At 53.8% G+C, this 15,753-nt stretch overlaps 6 protein-coding genes across 6 annotated transcripts; 3 read left to right on the forward strand and 3 right to left on the reverse strand.

Annotated features, from left to right (window-relative positions):
* Positions 1-46: 46 nt before the first annotated feature.
* Positions 47-1,214, reverse strand: BDP55DRAFT_726697 (methyltransferase; the record flags this gene model as incomplete). The annotated part of the gene is made up of 4 exons (XM_060579181.1): positions 47-477; positions 572-657; positions 714-724; positions 864-1,214. 4 exons carry the CDS (start codon positions 1,212-1,214, stop codon positions 47-49), a joined length of 879 nt encoding a protein of 292 aa, XP_060432021.1.
* Positions 1,215-2,309: 1,095 nt separating this feature from the next.
* Positions 2,310-3,370, reverse strand: BDP55DRAFT_513293 (uncharacterized protein; the record flags this gene model as incomplete). The annotated part of the gene is made up of 2 exons (XM_060567730.1): positions 2,310-3,275; positions 3,335-3,370. Coding segments are annotated over 2 exons (1,002 nt in total), but the record flags the coding sequence as incomplete, so codon positions are not given.
* Positions 3,371-8,023: 4,653 nt separating this feature from the next.
* BDP55DRAFT_629925 (uncharacterized protein) lies at positions 8,024-9,083 on the forward strand (the record flags this gene model as incomplete). Its single annotated transcript, XM_060572087.1, has 3 exons — positions 8,024-8,133; positions 8,154-8,633; positions 8,909-9,083. The coding sequence occupies 3 exons, from the start codon at positions 8,024-8,026 to the stop codon at positions 9,081-9,083; spliced, it is 765 nt and encodes a 254-aa protein (XP_060432023.1).
* Positions 9,084-10,210: 1,127 nt separating this feature from the next.
* On the forward strand, positions 10,211-11,184 carry BDP55DRAFT_726699 (uncharacterized protein; the record flags this gene model as incomplete). The annotated part of the gene is made up of 4 exons (XM_060579182.1): positions 10,211-10,403; positions 10,494-10,522; positions 10,583-10,726; positions 10,798-11,184. 4 exons carry the CDS (start codon positions 10,211-10,213, stop codon positions 11,182-11,184), a joined length of 753 nt encoding a protein of 250 aa, XP_060432024.1.
* A 475-nt stretch (positions 11,185-11,659) lies between these two features.
* Positions 11,660-13,726, forward strand: BDP55DRAFT_657651 (Cys/Met metabolism PLP-dependent enzyme). The gene is made up of 2 exons (XM_060574418.1): positions 11,660-12,253; positions 12,396-13,726. The coding sequence occupies exons 1-2, from the start codon at positions 12,026-12,028 to the stop codon at positions 13,455-13,457; spliced, it is 1,290 nt and encodes a 429-aa protein (XP_060432025.1). The 5' UTR covers positions 11,660-12,025; the 3' UTR covers positions 13,458-13,726.
* Positions 13,727-13,965: 239 nt separating this feature from the next.
* Positions 13,966-15,749, reverse strand: BDP55DRAFT_606770 (isoprenoid synthase domain-containing protein). The gene is made up of 8 exons (XM_060571120.1): positions 15,469-15,749; positions 15,335-15,400; positions 15,009-15,274; positions 14,789-14,951; positions 14,639-14,728; positions 14,552-14,585; positions 14,254-14,489; positions 13,966-14,189 (listed from the first exon to the last, which is right to left on the reverse strand). The coding sequence occupies exons 1-8, from the start codon at positions 15,627-15,629 to the stop codon at positions 14,120-14,122; spliced, it is 1,086 nt and encodes a 361-aa protein (XP_060432026.1). The 5' UTR covers positions 15,630-15,749; the 3' UTR covers positions 13,966-14,119.
* Between the last annotated feature and the right edge of the window lie 4 nt (positions 15,750-15,753).

The following is a 15,753-nucleotide window of genomic DNA, read 5'->3' on the forward strand; positions in this document are numbered from 1 at the left end:
AAACACACCTCACCAACAACGCAGACTCCTAGACTCCCACCCATGCCTACAACCTCGAAGTCCACGCAAAATACGTAACCCCATGCAACGCAACCTCCCCCTTCTCGTTTCTCTCCACACTCTCCCCAGCCAGAATGGCATCAAACTCGGCCTTGAACGCCGCCGCCCTTGCGCCCTCTAGCACCGCGACCTGGCTCAGCGTCCTCAACCGGTTCCACACCGCCTCGGGCGTCAGCCAGACGGTAAACGGCACCTTCTCCTCGCCCACGGGCACGCTAAACAATGGCATCTTGCGCCCGCCCTCGAGGACGACGTCCTTGACGGCGCGCAGCGGGTTGGCGTCGAGCTGGCTGTCAAAGATGTCCTTCCAGACGAAGTCGCGGAAGCGCGGCTGGCCGTCGCCGCCGAGGGTGAAGACGAGCTCGTTGAGGGATTGTTCCCAGGGGGTGCTTGCTTTCCAGTGCTTTGGCTTGTTGTCTTTATCGTGTGGGCTTCGTTAGCAATGATTGTTTTCTTTTTCTGTTTCCTTGGTGACGTCTAAGGTCTCTCTATAGTATGAGTGAAGACTTACAATCCTCAATGTTCCAGATGAAACCGAGCACGGCGGTCGGCTTCAGGACGCGGTGAATCTCCTTGAGGGACTCTGCCGTTGCGAACCTACACTTTCATAAGCTGATGTTTACATTCCGAATCCATAAGATGGACCATCTTACCAGTGAAAGGCCTACGTAGAACGCAAGTCAGCCATCAATTTTCAATCCAAGCCCACCATCTCATCCTCATCACTGGAGCTCATCTCACACATCCCAAAACCAATCTCCAACAACCTCCCATCCCAAAAGAAACACAAAAGAAAGACTCACCTGCGCAACGACGGCACCATCCCCCCACTCCTCCCCCAACGGCAACCTAGCCGCAAACCCATCCCTCACATCGACGCCCCTCAACCCCTTCCTCTCCAGCTCCGCCCTCATCCCCTCATGCGGCTCCACAGCCACAATCTCGAACCCTTCGTGCCGCGCCGCCAGCACCTCGGTCATCTTCCCCGTGCCCGCGGCCAAATCCAGGATCTTGGCGTGCGGCACGTCGGCGAGGCGGAGGTGCTCGAGGAAACGTTGAGTGGCTTCGGGTGGGTAGGAAGGGCGGTAGGCGTCGTAGGTTGCCGCGTCTGCGAAGCCTTTTGAGGCGCCTTGGTGGAGGGTTGTTGGTGACATTGTTTTTGTTGTGTAAATTTTATTCTGAGTTGCTCTTGCTGTGCTTGGATATGTTTTGAGATCCTGGTTCCGTCTTTCGAGGTTGAATAGACTAGAGGATTGGGCCTGTCTTTCTATACCACCAGGTGGGAAAATGATGATGTGGTTATGCCGTCGATAAAGTCAGTTCAAACTGTGTGTTGACCGCTTCCGTTTCGTCGATGAGAGCTGGTATTCGCAGAAAATTCGTAATACCAAAATGCAGCTGCGGGATACTTCTCCCGAAAAGTAATAAATCACAACGAGAGGTGAAAGGAAGCAAAAGACAGCACAATCACTGCAAGAGGGAGAATCATTTGCGGTTAACTCCTTTTGGCTGCCGATACGGATCGTCCCTCCTCTCCATTCATCACGCACGTCATGTCCAAATATGTGGGGGGTGGAGGATTGCCTCCATGGGGGTTGGATGAGGGGAGGTCGAATGGGGCGGGGTTATTCTGCGCTCGCATAACCGGCGCCGGTGCCGACGTGCGCGGAGCCACGCCGAAGTCCGGAGCGCAGAGTTGCGAGCCGAGCGGCCCTATCGAATGATTGCATTGCACAATATTGGTTGTTCTTCTGAATCATCACCATCAATCTTACTCCGTGTATCTTGCTTCACCTCGGATGATTGGTCAGGATTTATTATAAATTGTTTTTCTTCTGATTGTTCTGTTCTATGGATGGATATCGTCCTTTTAATGATAGTCTACCCCGCCGTTCTCTCATACTGGAGAAGGAGGGTCGACGAAGGAGTTTGCAAAGTCCCATCGTCTGATGTGTTCCCAATGAGTTTTTTACATGCCTAAAACGCCTTCCCCTCGTGTGCCATCTCTTTTGGTAGTGACCACGGAACCTAGTTTCCATTCCCGCTGTCCATATTCGACATATTTCCCATTGTTATTCATACATGTGTCTTGTTATTACTCTCCAAGTTTGTGAGATGACTCGCGATAGTTAAAGAAGGAAGCAAAAAAAAACTCGCTTTACCATCCAATGCTGATGTACGTCGACCACCTACTGCACTACTTAAGCCTCATTGAGGGTTCAGTTGTGGTTGTTGCTGCTGCTGCTGCCGCTGCTCCCACTGCTGCCGTCGCTGGTGTAGCGCTGGCTAGAAATGTACTCAACATTCGCAAACTTGACGTGGTTTCCCTGCTGCTGCTGCTGGGAAGGAAGCAGCGCCTGGTCGGCACCAGGGGTAGTCACAGGCGTAGCAAAGGGATCAGTGAAATCCCCGCCAGGTGAGCCCTGTGGCACGGTAGAGTACGTTCCCTTGCCGTTCTTGGGCATCTGCAAGCTACCGCTGAAGGAACGAACGCCGCCGCCGGTCGTGGGTTGCTGGGCGGGACCAGCGCCGGTGACGTTGCGGACCTTGTTGAGCTGGCGGTTGACGACGGGCGAGGCCCGGATGGGAACGCGGACGTCGATTCCGTTGTAGTTCTCGCTGCTGATACCGGCGTTGCCGCGGTCGACGGGGCTGACGGGGCTGGTGGCCTCGTCCGAGTAGGCCTCGGAGGGGGCGACGCCGTGACCGGTGCCACGGGGTTGGTAGGTGCTGTAGGAGGGTGCGTTTTGCGGATTCGGGTTGCCCTCGAGCTGGCTCAGCGCGTCGGCGCGGCTCGCGACGGCGTTCTGGGAGAAGGACTTTGGACGGTATGTCTGAGGACCAACCGTGACGCCACCGTTGCGAGACGAAGGCGGAGAGCCAAAGGGGTCTGATGAGTTTGTTGAGGCGGGCGAGATGGGACCGACGGAGACGTACTTGCCCTTGCCCTTGGCTGAGTTGGGAGGGGAGTCGGTGGCAGGCGTGTTGGGGCGGGAGATCCAGATACCGTCGACTTCGATGCCGGACTGGATGGCACGGACGCCAAAGGGGATTTCGGATTGCTTGCGTGGGGGCGGCAGGCCGGTTGACTCCATCTCTGAGGCATGTGCCCTCTTCTCCGCGTCAATGATTTCGAGCTTGGCCATGTATCGGTTTGACCACCATAGCTTCACGAAGCCTATGATGAAGACGACGCCAATGGCACAAGCCAGGACCTATGAGATAGGCATGTTAGTCATAAATCTTTCCGGGGTGGTGATGATAAAATACTTACGAAAGTCATCTGCTGCCACAACTCCCAGTCGACAAATACTCTCTTAGTCATTGTGAGTCGCGTTGAATGAGGTTGATGTGTGTGGTGATGTGTAGTGGTGAGAGAGGGTTGCTCAGTGTGCGAGCAGGTAGGTCAGGAAGGTGCGTGGTATCAGACGTGAAAATGTCGACCAAGGTGAATGAAGATGGAGCACAGCTCTGTTCTTGAAGTGAGGAGGAATACGCGAAAAGCAAGGGCCCCTCTTGCGACCGAAGTCGGTTCTAGTCTCGAGGTGTGACGTTCTCTATACTGCTGCAATCGGACTGGTTCACAATGTCTTGTTCGAATGCGGCGAAGAGCGTTGTCGGTGGCGATGGACCCAGAACAAGCTCAGAGATTGTGTTTTTTTCGATAATGGGCGAAGCGCTGTGGCTTTTCAATCAGGTAGGAAGAAGAGATCGTCCTGATAGTATTGTTGCAAAGTGTTGTAGTGCGAGTCGTTTGTTGAAGGTCGAAGATGATGTCAAGAACCGAGGTAAGGTACAAGACAAGGCAAGATGCCACCGTTATCGAGTACTAGTTACACGGGATAGGAATAGAAAGTGACCTCGTATCGGAGGGGCACTGGTGAATATAAGGGGACTTCAAGGTGTCCTTAAGCGGTGAAGGAGGGAAACAAAAAGCCTGGATGAGGTTCAGGATCTTGACCCTCAATGGTCAGACGGAAGCCGGCAGGTTATGTATGAAACAGGGAACACGGATACCAACAGCAAACAACACGACACACACACGTCCATCTCTCTCATCAGCCATATTGCCTACCCGTCCGCCATGAACGAGCTCGTTGGATGGGGTAGGCCTGGACTCTCGAGCAGTGCTGGACTGGGACTAGACTGAAGAGTGACCGAAGCCAGGATCCGTCTCGGGCGGAGTGTGTCAGTGGCTGGGTTGCCTCGCTCTCTCTGTCCATCGTCCAAGTGGAGATGGGAGGAGACATTGTGGTGTATTCACGACAAGAGCGCCCACCGAGGACGTGCGTGGGGTGATGGGCGAGTGCAGTACCACCACGTCCGGTCGACAAGTCCATCCCAAAAGGGGATTTGTAAGTCGGGTGTGGTAGTAATTGGGTCGTTGGTGTTTTCTGAGCACTGCTCCCGTAAAGTCGTAGTCTCGTACTCATGCCCGCTGCAGGGCATGGGTCTGGAGTACCCCTGCTCAACCCCATCGAGGATCCCATCTTACGGATCGAGACAAGCTGCTAGACCTGTTTGCGTTTGGTACAATGGCGCTTTGGGATGACATTACCTCTCAGTCAACCGTCTTGCTATGTGCCGCCGCCATGTCAAAATGCTTGGGAATCGGGCCGAGCGTTCTGTTACTGGAATGTTCACACTCTCTGTCTGCAGAATCAAAGTGCGAAAGCGTACCTTGTAGGTAGAAACGCCACATGAGAAAAAGAGTTGTGGTGGGGGGAGATGGGCGGGCAGAACCAACATGTTGCTACGACGGAAGTGGTCTCAGATGGCCGTTTGCGGAATGCAAGGTACGGCGCGGGCTGATCTAGTTTCGCCCACTTGGCGCCGAAGGATGGGCGGAAGAGCAAGCCACACCTGATTTCCAGACCCGGGACGGGGGACCTTGACCAGCTGTTGCCTCTCATCTATAGTGTTTCTGAGTGTGTTCTATCCCACTACCGCATGTTATCTCCATGTTTTCGGTTGTGGACAAGCCACTTTTGTCCGCGTTCTCGTGCTGTCGAGCCTGGACCGTTATCACATGACCCTATATGTCGTGCAACTCAAGTTAGACGTTCACAGGTAGCCAAGAGGTAAGTAAGATGTTTTGTAGAATTCCGCACTCGCCCCGTGGTCTGCCGGTTTCCACAGAGTCCTAGGAATCCGGTGAACGTTTGCCATGGTACTGCATTCTAGGGGTCTAATCATATCGTCGTCTGAGTGGTCGATCGATTTCGGCATAGGTTCGACGTGGAGAAAGCGGGAGACCAGACGGACGCAGGAACCAGACGGCCTCAACGCGATGCATAGCCTCAAAGGCTTCCCATGGCCGCTTCGGTCGCGCTGCCCCTGGAGATCCCACATTCGTGCTGATCTCTCTCGTCCTGCAACCTGCAGCATGCGGGCGAAGTGTGTGCTTTACATAGCATCCCATCGCGAGTGGGGCCCCGCGGCATCGAGGCTCGACCTGAAAACGACCATTGGCCTTGGCGAGCAACGGGAACCGTGTCATTCAGTGCTACTCCAGCGGCGAGAGGTCGACTAAGTTGTTTGAGCTTCACTCTCTCCTTATGACAGCAGACGTTGACCGTCTCGCTGCGAATCGTCCGATGTTGCTCGGACTCACGCTCAAGGGTCGATCATTTCATGTCCTTCTTTTCTTAGGTACACGGGCATGCATGGCGTCGGCCTAGCGCCTACGCCATGAGATCCAAAAGCGCAGGCTGGGAAGAACAGACATCGTCCCGTCAGGTACCGCGATGAAGTTCTTATTTCTTAGGCTTGAGAAACCCAAAAGGTGGGTTGAGCAGGCGTTTGAAGTCAATGCGGCTGTTAGGCGCGGGTCTGTTTCGTCCTTCTCACGGACAATCGAGATTACGTGCGTCTCAGCATCGACCACATCCTTTGGCAGATCGCCTCTGAGGTCTTTGATGGTGAAAAGTCTTTCCGGACAATTCCCGTACGTGTAGTCAAAGATCGGTAGATTGACAGATTCACTCGTGCTGCGTCCACCAAACAATAACGTGATTATCGCCCCATCATCCCATGGGCCATATGGCAGATCGCAGATCGCAGCGAAACCCGTCCCAGGATTGATAGGTCTGGGATGTATTAGAGTTCTCGTGGATCTTGTTTTTCAATGAATAGACTTCCGGCCAAAGTCGCCTGTTGAACACCATTATACTCATACCAGAAGCCCGAATATCGAATCTCGATACTCTAATGGGTAGTCGAGCCAGGGATACCTACCCCTTTCAGGGTTTCGACAGGGTCGTTTTGCGATGGCATCGGCATACCACCACCGAACCCCCACTGTCGCGGAGTATACAACATCCTGATCAGCACAATGCTTGCTGTTTTCCTTGAAGGAAAGTTGATCACCTCTTTGTCTTCGAGCGCACCATTTCTTCTTGGATTGACGTATAACCCCCAGAGTCGATACAGATGACGATGGTGCTTTTCAGATCCTGTGCCGATGACGACGATGCTGCAGACGATGGCGAGGGTCGTAAATCGATCTACATGATGAACAAAGGATTGAAGAAGCGCGTTGGTTTGGGCGAAAGCGATGTCTTATGAAGCGCGACGTTGTGAGCCGAACCCAGGTCAAGGTGGGCGGACACTCTGGCGATCATCTCGAGACAAAGAGATATCTCTACACAGGCGCAGTTGATCTGTCTCCATCCGGTGGACCGCTTTTTGGATGTATAGAAACGCGACCAGCTGATGATAGCGACAGATGTAAGCACAGCAGTGTCTTCCCGCGCAGCTGGGTACTAAGACGCCATCAATTGGTCAACCGCCGAAGCATATGACAAGCATAGCCAAAGTCCGTCGAAGTCAACATGGCACCGCGACAGGGCCGGTGTTAGGCATCGCCGACGCCTAGACTTGTGGTGTCGACAGACCATCTCAATGGTGCATGGTTGCGTGGGTGCGTGTCTGCCTGTAGCGTGCCCGCTCCATCGGATCTGGGCGTCTACATTCCCAGTTGCCTGTCGGACCGCAGCCACCTTGGGTAGCCGAAGTCACGATAACCCAATCCGGCGGCATGCTGGACCACGATGTGAACGGCCCCCAAGCTCCTCGTTGCACGTTGGACAATTGCAAATTGTCTCGCTTCTGCCTCGGCTCACGGTGTATGGGCACTGGTTGACTGGCCAGGCCGATGTCTACACAGTAGGAAGGACCAAGCCAGCGAAGCCATAGCCGGCGAGGGCGTCCGGGAAGGCGACTTTCAACAAGACTTGTGCGAGACAACCTACGAGGCGTCTTGCCGTGGGCGAATCCCGCATGCAGACAACTATCACTGAGCTAAAGGTCGAAGCAGGTCACAGCCTGCTTCCAGACCGGACATCTTGTTGTTTAAAGAGACGCAGTCGACCTCGTTTTGATGGTATGATCGTGGGTACCAGTGAGCTCACCTCCAGCCAGGGTTACCGTTCTCAAATTGTGAAGCTTTACAGCGTGAAGACTGACTTGTTTCTGTCAAGCATTGGCAGTATTGGCGTCTGCGATGTACGGCTTTTGACTCGTGTTTCGAAAAGACGAATCATAGTCGTTCTCCTCCGTGACAACACTCGCATCACGTGTATCCATTTCCCAGCCCATAGATGGCACCCCTCATCAATTTTCGAGGTGAGCGTGTGGTGGAGCATTGCGCCGGCGACGGCAATGACCGACTCCCGTTCTCCGCTCGGCAGGTCGATGATCCGCTGAGGGGAAGTGTGGGTTGGGTAGAGCGTCATGTAGCGAGCGGATAGGCGCAGCCAACTCACGTTCCGATGCGGTCAATCAGGAACAATTGGACAGACATGATGCAGGTCCGCAGAAGGGCGATAGAAAAAGGAAGTGCGGCACGGAGATCAAAGGGCAGCTTTTTTTGCGCTCCGATGCCGAGAGATCCGAAGTGTGCCGTCCGAACGTTCAGGTTTACCCAGCGTGCCAGCGTCGTACTGTGGATGAACACCTTGCGATGGGCGAACAGGACTGTGCCAGGCAATCGAGGCGAGACGGAGAACAGATCATAGATGTCCGTTTGGGGGCCGAGTGTTGGACGCTTGTGACTGAGCAGAGCTTTCACAGGTCTGCCAGTATGCGCCTAGAAATGAGCGAGAGACGCTGAATGGTGGGCGGGTTTTAACCGCTGTAACCAAGGAGAAAGAATGCCAGGATAATCAGGGTTGGAATTTGGAAAAGGGCATGCCCCGTCGTGGGGATTCGGGGCGCAAGGTTGGACCGGACATGGTGGATGACGGCAAGCGTCACCGCGGGCCTTCCAGAAGGGAGGGCACCATGGGGTGTTGGGGTGATTACATAAGAAGGCAAGATGGGAGAGATACTTGCGGTGATGCTGTGTTCAAGGCACTGTCACATGTACCGACCCGCATCCCACCTCATGTCACTGATGGCAGCGACGAACCATTCAGCTCAGTAAGGTACCAAGGAAAAACATGGGACAAACACATGTCATCGACCAAGGTCCCTTGCCTTTTGAAAGCTTCTCAAAGCTTGCAGAAGCAGGGTCGGTATGGCCAGTCCATGACTCCATCCACTGAGCAAAGGGCCAAAGGCAGAGAGAGTGTGTGAGTGAGCTATGTAGTGTTTGATCATGTCTTTCCCCAGTGTCCTGGGCCGTTGGTGGCATGGTATTCGCGGTTCGTTCCAAGTTTCCCGGTTTCCCGAATCCCCGTCCCGCCTACGGATAGACCAGCCGCCATCGCAAACCCAATTCTCGTGACATATCATTGAATGCTTCGTCAGTGCCAGGCTGTCCATGCTGTCCACGCTGCCATCTCTCCACTGATAGACATAGGCCGCGCAGTGTTTGCAAAGATGTTGGCTGAGTCGTTGGGTATAGTGCCGATGATCTATCTGCCCATGTCGATGATGGGGAACCGCTGCAGCATGCACCTTACACACCTTCACTGTTTAGGGCTCTCGGACTTGACGCCTTCAAAACGTCCCTACTTGCCTACTCCCTGCCCATGCCGTGGAAAAGCTCTTTACAGTTCCCACTTGGCGCTGAAGAGTAATGGCGAAGAGTCCGGGCGGGACCGCGGTCTCTTCACCTTTTTCACAGCGGCATCGGCAGCGGCTGCGGCACTGGGGTTCTTTCCCTCAATATGAGATGCCAATGTACGGAAGTTGCCTCATGATCCAATGGATGCATCTGCAAGAGGGTCATTCGTCACTTCCAAGTCTGATGTGCCCCCCCTTGCGTCTAGTCCCTGAGTGGCAGTAGCGCGTATCCGCACCTCACTTTTTCCCGTGCTATGGGTGGATGAACCAAGTGCAACTGAGCCTATTACCACAGTTCCAGTAATTACTGGGCGGATGCAAGGAAGGAAAGGAAATGTAGGCACGAGCGGGAAGAAAAAAGACATGACAGACACTCACACCCGACCTCACCAGAGACAGATGGCAGACGGGAGACCGGGGCACCAGGGGAAGGCAAGCACAGCCCAAAACCTGCAGATTCCCGCCCGATGATATTGTCCGCCAGTTCTAGCTCCCATCCATCTTTACTTCCAGCTTTACCCTCTCGTCTACCTTACCTTTACTCGCTTCTTCTTCTCTACGGTCTACCCATACGCAGCACCACGTCTCTATTACGTCCTCAACTTTCAACAAGCGCCAACCCCGTCCCCAATCTTCGTCTCCATCTCCCGGCGCCTCACTTGGATCTCCATCATCTCCTGCATCCATCTCTCCTCTACGACTTCTACAGACCAATACGATTCCGCCTTGCCCATCCCAAGCCACCGTCTTACTGTACATGTACGCAGTAGACTAAGACTGGGCCCTCGACCAACTCAGACACCACTATCACTGCCTACGGTACCAAGTACACTACCTACATCTGCCCGAGTGGGAAATAGGACGGGTCAAGATTGCCATATAGTTCATCGCCATCCCGCTACCCTATTCCCCGCCTTCGCCTTTTGGGTCCACCCATCGATTTCTTTGTCAAACGGTCCCAGCATCAACCTCGAAACACAAATACAACTCGAAACATTACGCACCAAGTTTTCCTCTCTAGCTTCTGAACCAGAGTCCGCACCAAGGCCTGGTCTCCAACTTCTACACCCTCGCGCCAAATCGAAATTTGCTTCTCACCAGCTACCATCCCGACCTTGCCGCTTTCGCGCCATCCTCCGCCATGCCCATTCGCAACCCTTTTGCCCGTCGTCCGGGCCCTGCCACTCTCCATGCAGACGAAAACTCACGACCCGATGGCGAGATCCCGTCGCATCCCGGCTTTGAGAAGCAAGATACAGTCGGATCCAAAGCCTCCTCTTCCCTCAGCGTGAGGAGTTCCAAGAGCCAGGACAATGGTGAATACAAGATGAGTGGTATGCACCTCCGCCCACCCTCCAACCCCTCGAGCCAGGTATTATGGCGTGCATATAGGACCAATTGACTTACTTTTCTCTGCATCACAGTCGTAAATGATAGCGGCGTCTATCTTCCGGTATGCACCCCCACAACAACCTCGCCTTCGCTCGAGACATTTGCTAACGCGCATGCGCAGCCATCCCCAACGGAAGAAAAAGGCTTGTGGCCGAGCAAGTACCTCAGCTCTGGCCGCAACTCGACAGACACTCGCAGCAACAGCGGCGAGATTGAGCACTTCTCTATTTCGAGGGAATCGTTCGATTCCTACAGGCGATCATTTGTATGTGGAGGCTTTGTCGTGAGCCCAAGCTGCTGGTTGTGGCGCCACCGCTGACCACATTTGCGTTGCAGGACATCACAGCACGGTCCCCAATTCCCCAGAACGACTTCCCAGCGCGCCAAAGTCTCGATTCAGCCCGTTACCCTCGCCTGCCTCGATCCGCGCTTGACAGACACCGGGAACTTCCCACGGCTGACGAGGGCTTCGAAGACGTCGGCCTGGACGACCAGAAGCATCAACAACAACAACATCACCAATCCAGCCGCATGCGCGGCTTGTTCTCGCGCTTCGGTGACTCAGACCACAAGGAGCCGAGCGCTAACTCGCCCAACTCGAGCGTCACGCGCTTCCTGAACGGAGCTGGTAGAAAGCGCGGCCAGAGCGGACAGGGCTCAGAACTAGGAACCATCGAGCGCCCAAAGTCGGCGGCGTCAGTCGAGACTACCGAAATTCATTAATCGTTCTCCCGGGCATCATTTTTAAAGTTTGTATATACGTCCTGTCGATGCGGCCCTCGACGGCTTGGGATTTGGCGTTATTGGGTGGGATATGTCCCAAAGTATGGGGTGCATTCGCTATGACATGGTTAGAGTTGGGCCAACCAGCCTGTACACTCGTCGGGTTGAGCCGCGTTATGCATATACGGGCGGTTGCAAGTCAACCTGGCGAGCAGAGCTCCGAGTCCGAGGGTCTTGGAAATATGCTCTTAATGATAATGAAATTGGTTGACATGTCTTGGCCTCAGGGTCTGCTGCATGGTGACAATACCCGTGACCTACCTTAAAAGGTGTGAGGCATGGCAAGTCCGGGATATGAACGAGGATTACTCATTGGAATAGCTGGAATCATGGTCCGAACCTCGGAGGGATGGCTGGCGGAGACTCGTCCGGCATCGTTGTCCCAATCGTCAGTATGCTTTTGACGTGATTTTAGCAAAGACTTTTTCATCCGTCATGCACTTATCGCACCATGACCCAGCTTCGGGGTTTGGTTTCCGACCCCACCTTTCGATAAGGTTCCACGCAATGGAGGGGCAGCGCCCCAGAGACGGCTTGTTGCCGGCACCGGGCCGCCCGTCTTGATCGTCATCCGCGCCGATTTGTCGTCGGTGACTCTTCATTTTCCCTTTCTATAATACACCTCGCCTAAAGGTTTCTCCCCTGAACCTTAGATCTCAAATTCCTCCAGTTGATTAGACCTCATCCCGTTTCTCGCCAATTTGTCCTAGGACTCTTGTACACCCCTAGTTAAGAGACCCTGAAGCCCCTCTTCCTCCTTCGCACTTAAAAAATAAACACAATGGCTGGAGATATCCCCACGAACGGCGACACGGCGATCCGGGCCGCTCCCGGGTCCGGCTCCGAAGCCCCGACGACGGACAAGAAAGAGCTTTCGCTTGCCACTCTTACCGTCCACGCCGATGATGGCATCAGCAGCCACCGCGCCGTCGCGCCGGCGATGCATGTGTCTACCACGTTCAAGTATCACAGCAACCCGGATGAGCTCCGCCCAGGGGACAATGTCGATGTAAGTTGTCTGCCCTCGCCCTCATGAATTCGACTTGAAGATGTTGCACCTGTCAAGGGAATATCAGAAATGAGTCCCGTCATGAGTGAAAGCAAGCCCAGTATCAAGGACCACGCCCCAAACTAACACCCCCCATCAACAGCCCTCCGCCCCGGGCGACTCACACGTCTACTCCCGCTACTCGGGCCCCAACACAACCCGCCTCGAAGCCATCCTCTCCAGCGTGCTTCACGGGCCGACCTTGACCTACTCCTCGGGCCTCTCCGCCTTCCACGCCATGCTCGTGTTCTTGAACCCGAAGCGCGTGGCTATCGGCGGCGGGTACCACGGCTGTCACGGGGTGATCAAGGTCCTTACGAAACTTAACGGCCTGCAACAGCTCGAGCTCGACGACGCCTCGCTGGAGAAGCTGGAGAAGGGCGACGTGCTGCACGTCGAGACGCCGCTGAATCCGACGGGGGAGGCGAGGAATCTGGCTTATTATAGAGAGGTGGCTACCCGCAAGGGAGCGTATTTGACGGTGGATGCTACGTTTGCGCCGCCGCCGCTGCAGGATCCGTTCGTGTTGGGGGCGGATGTGGTGATGCATTCTGGGACAAAGTATTTTGGGGGCCATTCGGATATGTTGTGCGGGACGCTGAGTTTGAATCCCAAGTGGGGGGAGGCGTGGATGGCGGAGTTGCTGATGGAGAGGTGTTTTATTGGGAGTGTGATGGGGAGCATGGAGGGGTGGCTTGGTGTGAGGTCGTTGAGGACGCTGGAGTTGAGGGTCAAGAGGCAGTCCGAGTCCGCGACGAAGCTGGTTGCGTGGCTTGATGGGGAGATTCGCGGGAATCCGGGGGGGTTGGTGGCGAGTGTCGTGGACAAGGTCCAGCACGCGAGTTTGCAGAGCAAGGATTTGGAGGGCGGGGAGGAAGGGTCGTGGTTGAGGAAGCAGATGCCGGGCGGGTTTGGGCCCGTGTTTGCGTTGTTGTTGCGGGATGAGGGGGATGCGAAGAGGTTGCCTAGTAAGATGGGGTTGTTCCATCATGCCACGTCGCTTGGGGGTGTTGAGAGTCTGATTGAGTGGCGAGCGATGAGCGATAGTGGGTGTAGCAAGAGGTTGTTGCGGGTGAGTGTTGGTGTGGAGGGGTGGGAGGATTTGAGGGATGATTTGGTTCAAGGGTTTGAGGCGTTGGTGGAGGAGAAGAAGAAGAGGGTTTAAGGGGGTGATGTGTGAAGGCTTCATTCGATGATTTGATAGCAGTCGATACGGTGCTGCTTAGATGGGGGACCATGATAGAGGGTCTCTGCCTTGAGAATAGATGGCTGAAGAAAGATTCATGCTGTGGTCTCTGTTCATGTTTGCAAGCCTTCTTAGGTGGTGAGTAACTGAGTATATTAGACGCTGATTCCTCGTGAACTCACTACTCTTGAATGTATTTTTAGTCACATATGACTTGTTTCCTTCTACTCGCCTTCACGAAAAGTTATCAGGCTATAATCAAATGTAAGCTACTAGCATTCCACAAAGTCTTCCTACATGGTCCAAAGAGTAAGCATCAATTTGGTGATCGGTCGTGTGTAACACAAGGACCTCTTCTCACACGATTAACCTTTCTAGGAAGTTTCCCAATTGTCACGATATCCTTGAAGACCAAGATATGAAGCAATTGAATCGGTCTATTGCATTTCAGAAACCTTATAAGCTATAGAAGCTAATGTCTAAAACACTAGTGACAGCGAGTATAGGAATCTAGTCAGCTAGAGACCGCAATCTGCAAATCAGCAAAGCAGGGTATCTGGCCCAACATCCCAAAGCAGCCCCAAAGCAGTCTCGATCTAGTCTCTTGAGTCATTTTCCGGATCTTATCCTTCACCGTATCCTCAAAGCAGGATATCCAACGATCCATCCCTGTTCATGCAGCCCGCCAGCTTATATCTGGTCGACTCAAGACTTTATTTTCACAATTAGCTACTCTAGCCTTGAGTTGTGCTGAGGGCGCATGAAAAGCACTTACGTGAACTGGACTGATCCGGTCACCATGCAGCGGCACGCATCGCAGTATTTTCTGATTATCGCCTGATTCTTCTCTCCAGCGGCTTCCTCGAGGACCGAGGCGGCAAGCTCAAAGATGGCGACAGAGTTCTGGAGCTCAGTGAGCAGGGCGTCGACAGCCTGCTGGAGCGATTTGCCTTCACCCATGAGGATGGGCACGGCGTTCACGACGCTCTCTGCCTTGGCGGCATCACGGGGCTATGTGAGAATGTTGGTTAATATTCGTTCTTGGGTGGGTATGTGGTTTTTTGTTTACTTACAATCTCTTTCTTGAGAGAAAGTATGTCGTTGGTACTGTGAGTATATGAGCATTTGCCCTTTGGTATGTTTACTTGGTATCCACGTACATCCAGATGCCTCTGCTCGTCTCCTCCCAGATAGTCTGGATCTCTTTCATGTAACGAATGTGCTCTGGCATGTTCTCTCCCAAACCATATCTAAGTCCCGAAGTGTAAGACTTTGTTCCTTAATCTTAGTAAGTCTGACAAGGTACTGACTCGATGAGTGCGCAAAGCGTCCACACTGCGGCCGTTCCATGACGGAGCTCTGAGTACGCCTGAAGGTCGGGCAAGTCGCCCCGAAGACGCATAGCCTGCTCTTTGTGGCAGTTATTGATGTATCGCTTCATCTGAGTCATGAAGGTCTGTCTCTGCTCTTTTGCTTCGAGTTAGTGGAACTGCTGTTGGTTGTCTCGCAATTGACACAACGACTTACCACGGGTGTACGCTTTCCGTAACTGGGCTCCAATCTCCTTCAGCTCAGTATTGGCGTGATCATACTGTATAGCTGAGCCATCATCAAAGCCAATATTGAGCACATATTCTAGCACTACTATCGTATCGTCGTGACGAGTCTTGGCGCGAAGAAGATCGTTACTCAGGTCGTCGCTGCCCTGTTGGTCGATCGCATCGTCCCAGCAGAAGAGCCAGATGATGTATAGCGCCAGCGTCTGGACCTGTTCCCAATCTGGGTGAGGGTAATACCTGTGTCGAAGGATTAAACTAGAGTTGTGGGAGGTCAGGGGGTCGGTGGATCGGGCTTACAAGCTGACGAATCTGGCGTAGTTGGCCTCCCGGTATTTCTCACGGAGAGGGGGCGACTTGATGAGCCTTGGTGAATGCAATTTGTGAGAAGATTGTTCTTTCTTCCAGTAGGTTGGTAGGGGGTTTTGTGTTACCGGTCAAACGCTTCCTCGACGATGGGAATCATGCGCTTATAGTGAGGGTTGGTCTTTTTAACTGGCCATCCTTTGAAGATGTCATAGAGATTCGGGACGTGAAGGGTCTGCCCCTTGAGGGCCTTTACGACGGCCTGGGAACCTGAAGTTTGCTTGTCCATTGGAGTTTGCTTGTCTGTCAGGTCGTTGGCGGAGTGTGTTGGTGTGAAGTTTGCTTTGTTTGCGTCAGCGGGACCAGGGCAGCAGTCGTCCGCACAGAACGGAAAGATAAGCTCGTCAGGGTGC

Source organism: Colletotrichum godetiae (genome assembly GCF_030913485.1).
Source record: "Colletotrichum godetiae strain CBS 193.32 chromosome Unknown BDP55scaffold_12, whole genome shotgun sequence".
In the NCBI taxonomy this organism is placed as follows: Eukaryota; Fungi; Ascomycota; class Sordariomycetes; order Glomerellales; family Glomerellaceae; genus Colletotrichum; species Colletotrichum godetiae.

Coding starts and splice junctions, on each gene's coding strand:
- BDP55DRAFT_606770 (XM_060571120.1), bottom strand. CDS start 15,629: ATGGACAAGCAAACTTCAGGTTCCCAGGCCGTCGTAAAGGCCCTCAAG. Junction 15,401..15,468: donor GTCGAGGAAGCGTTTGACCG/GTAACACAAAAC, acceptor GCATTCACCAAG/GCTCATCAAGTCGCCCCCTC. Junction 14,952..15,008: donor GTTACGGAAAGCGTACACCC/GTGGTAAGTCGT, acceptor ACTAACTCGAAG/CAAAAGAGCAGAGACAGACC.
- BDP55DRAFT_657651 (XM_060574418.1), top strand. CDS start 12,026: ATGGCTGGAGATATCCCCACGAACGGCGACACGGCGATCCGGGCCGCT. Junction 12,254..12,395: donor GCCCAGGGGACAATGTCGAT/GTAAGTTGTCTG, acceptor CCCCATCAACAG/CCCTCCGCCCCGGGCGACTC.